Source organism: Limulus polyphemus, unplaced genomic scaffold, assembly GCF_000517525.1.
Source record: "Limulus polyphemus unplaced genomic scaffold, Limulus_polyphemus-2.1.2 Scaffold2587, whole genome shotgun sequence".
In the NCBI taxonomy this organism is placed as follows: Eukaryota; Metazoa; Arthropoda; class Merostomata; order Xiphosura; family Limulidae; genus Limulus; species Limulus polyphemus.
The window spans coordinates 72,106-74,492 of NW_013668197.1; the positions used below are offsets into that span (position 1 = coordinate 72,106).

At 33.8% G+C, this 2,387-nt stretch overlaps 1 protein-coding gene across 3 annotated transcripts in view; it reads left to right on the forward strand.

Annotated features, from left to right (window-relative positions):
* LOC106467364 (phosphotriesterase-related protein-like) overlaps window positions 1–2,387 on the forward strand; it is a 62,781-nt gene that overhangs the window by 51,797 nt on the left and 8,597 nt on the right. For all 3 annotated transcript variants that reach the window (XM_013927711.2, XM_022395528.1, XM_022395529.1), the window contains one exon: window positions 1,354–1,518. In XM_013927711.2, the coding sequence (XP_013783165.1) occupies window positions 1,354–1,518 (165 nt within the window). The remainder of the gene's footprint in view (window positions 1–1,353; window positions 1,519–2,387) is intronic.

The window sequence follows — 2,387 nt, forward strand, 5'->3', positions numbered from 1 at the left end:
TATGTAACAGCCACATCTTCAATGTTCATCTGTGTGTCAATTACTGCACCCATTAGGTCTTCTTTCCTCTCGAAATAACTCTTCAACAGATTGGCATGGTAGATCTTGGTATTCCATCCATTTTTATGACTGAATTTCATAGTAAACTAGAACTTGCTTTGTCTTTCTCCAGCACAGACATTTTACAGAAAGATGCTGTTTTTCAACTCCTGCTGCTAGTTAAATGGCAAATAGATTAGATGCTGAACAGTAAGTGGAATATATTTGACAACACATTATTCACTGTGAATAAACATTTTGTTTATTTGTTGACTTGTGTTTCTTACCTTTGCATCAAAGCTTGATTTATTCTCTGTTTAACTGTCCAAAACCTATGTTTTGAAGATACTTTGAAATATTTTTTGCAGGGCATCAATGAACCTGAATACCACACTCTGTTAACAATCTTCTGATTTTGTCATGAGTCACTTGGACCATGGGTTTAACTTGATAATTGTTGGCATGTTAATATCTATTTTTTGTTCACTTGGTTAATGCATATTTGGATTTTAAGTAATTTCAATCCTGTATCTGCTACATTTCAACATAAGAGCTTGGTTTATTCTCTGTTAAACTTCAAAGAACATTCTGTTAACAACTTGTTTGGGATAATGATACTTCATACTTTTAGTGAAATACTTTTTTGTACTAGCAGACACACCTTAGTTTTTATACACTTGTCAAACATACTTCCCATGCACTTACTAATTTTTTTCCAAATACATTTTTCTAAACTATATATTCATCCAATTTCTTGTGGGTCTTTAACTTTGTTGGTTACAGGATTGCTGTTTACCTTTGAGTCGCAAAATTTTTTGAATATACCTTCAGTTTTTTACTTAATCCTACTAATTGTTGCTGGGATTCTTCTAGGTTTTGACATGAGCAGATTCGCTCAATTTCTTTTTGCCAGTTTTTTACACTGAGTATTGTAAGAAGCAAAAACATAAAATTATTCAATTTGATGCAATACATGGATCCCATTAGTAGTGAACACTGCAAAAGGTTAATTATTCTCTCTAAGTTTTGAGAATAGATACATTTTAATCTTTCCATCCTATCATACAAGAAAGAGCTTTCAAAATATTTAATATTCATAGACTTGAAAAACTAAAAATAATCACTCTGGACTTTGAAAAGGAAGTCTTTAGGCACATTTAAGATCTTTGTAGACATTGAAATCACCATTTACAGGCAAATGTTTATATAGATCATTGAAACTTTGATCAAATGGATGTCACACAATGTATTTTTTTCTATGTATTAAAAGTTTTATCATTGAATTCTCATATATCTTGTAATCTTTCCTTTTAGATTTTGAGAAGAGAGTTCTCCAAGCTGCAGGACTTGTTCAATCAGAATTAAAATGTCCTGTAATCATTCATCCTGGAAGAGATGAAAATGCACCTGAGGAAATTCTACGAATTTTCACAGAAGCTGGTGGAAAAGCTGATAAAATAGTCATGAGTCACTTGGACCGTAGGTTTAATTGGATAACTGTTGGCATGTTAATATCTGTGCTATATTTTGTTTACTTTGTTAATGCATGCTTGGATTTTAAGTAATTTCAATCCTGTATTTGGTACAGTTTAACTTACATGATTTACCATAAAATATCAGTACTAAAAATAATTAAATATGACACCAATGCTATATAAACTATCTATACCATAATGCTTGCATTAAACTTAAACTGAGAAACTCGTTTATATCTAACAATAAGCCCCTCTTCAAGAAAAATATTTACAGTATTTTTGTACTATATACAAAGACAATTCTCAGTTTATGCTCAAAGTCTACTCATACAATCTGCACCAACGTTTAAAGTCCCATTGATGGCCTCAATGTGGAACCAGTAGTTCAGGAGGTACAATGCCCACCTCATGATCCTCACACTGTCAGTTTTGCCTTTCTGGATGTATGCAAGGGGATGATGGTCTGTCTGAAGATGAACTCTTTCCTGTAGAGGTAGTTCTGGAATTTCCAGATGGCAAAAATGATGACAAAACACTGTTCAATCACAGGATACTTTTTCTCACTACTCAACAACATTTTACTGACATACATTATGGAAAACAGTTCATCTACATGCGCTTGCAGAAGTACTGCTCCAATTCTAATGTCTGATGCACCTGGCATGCCATCTGTTGTGGTTGTTGGGTTGGCTTATCATGGTCAGATCAGTCAGTGGAGCAGCGACTTTAGCATAGTTTGGGATGAACTTCATATAGTTTACTGCTAACCCCAGGAAGGATCTGACTTACTGAGGGTTAGGTTTTCCTCTTCCATTGCTATCTGTCAATTGCCCACCTCTATCCCACAAAGCCCTGCAAAGAATAGCAAATACA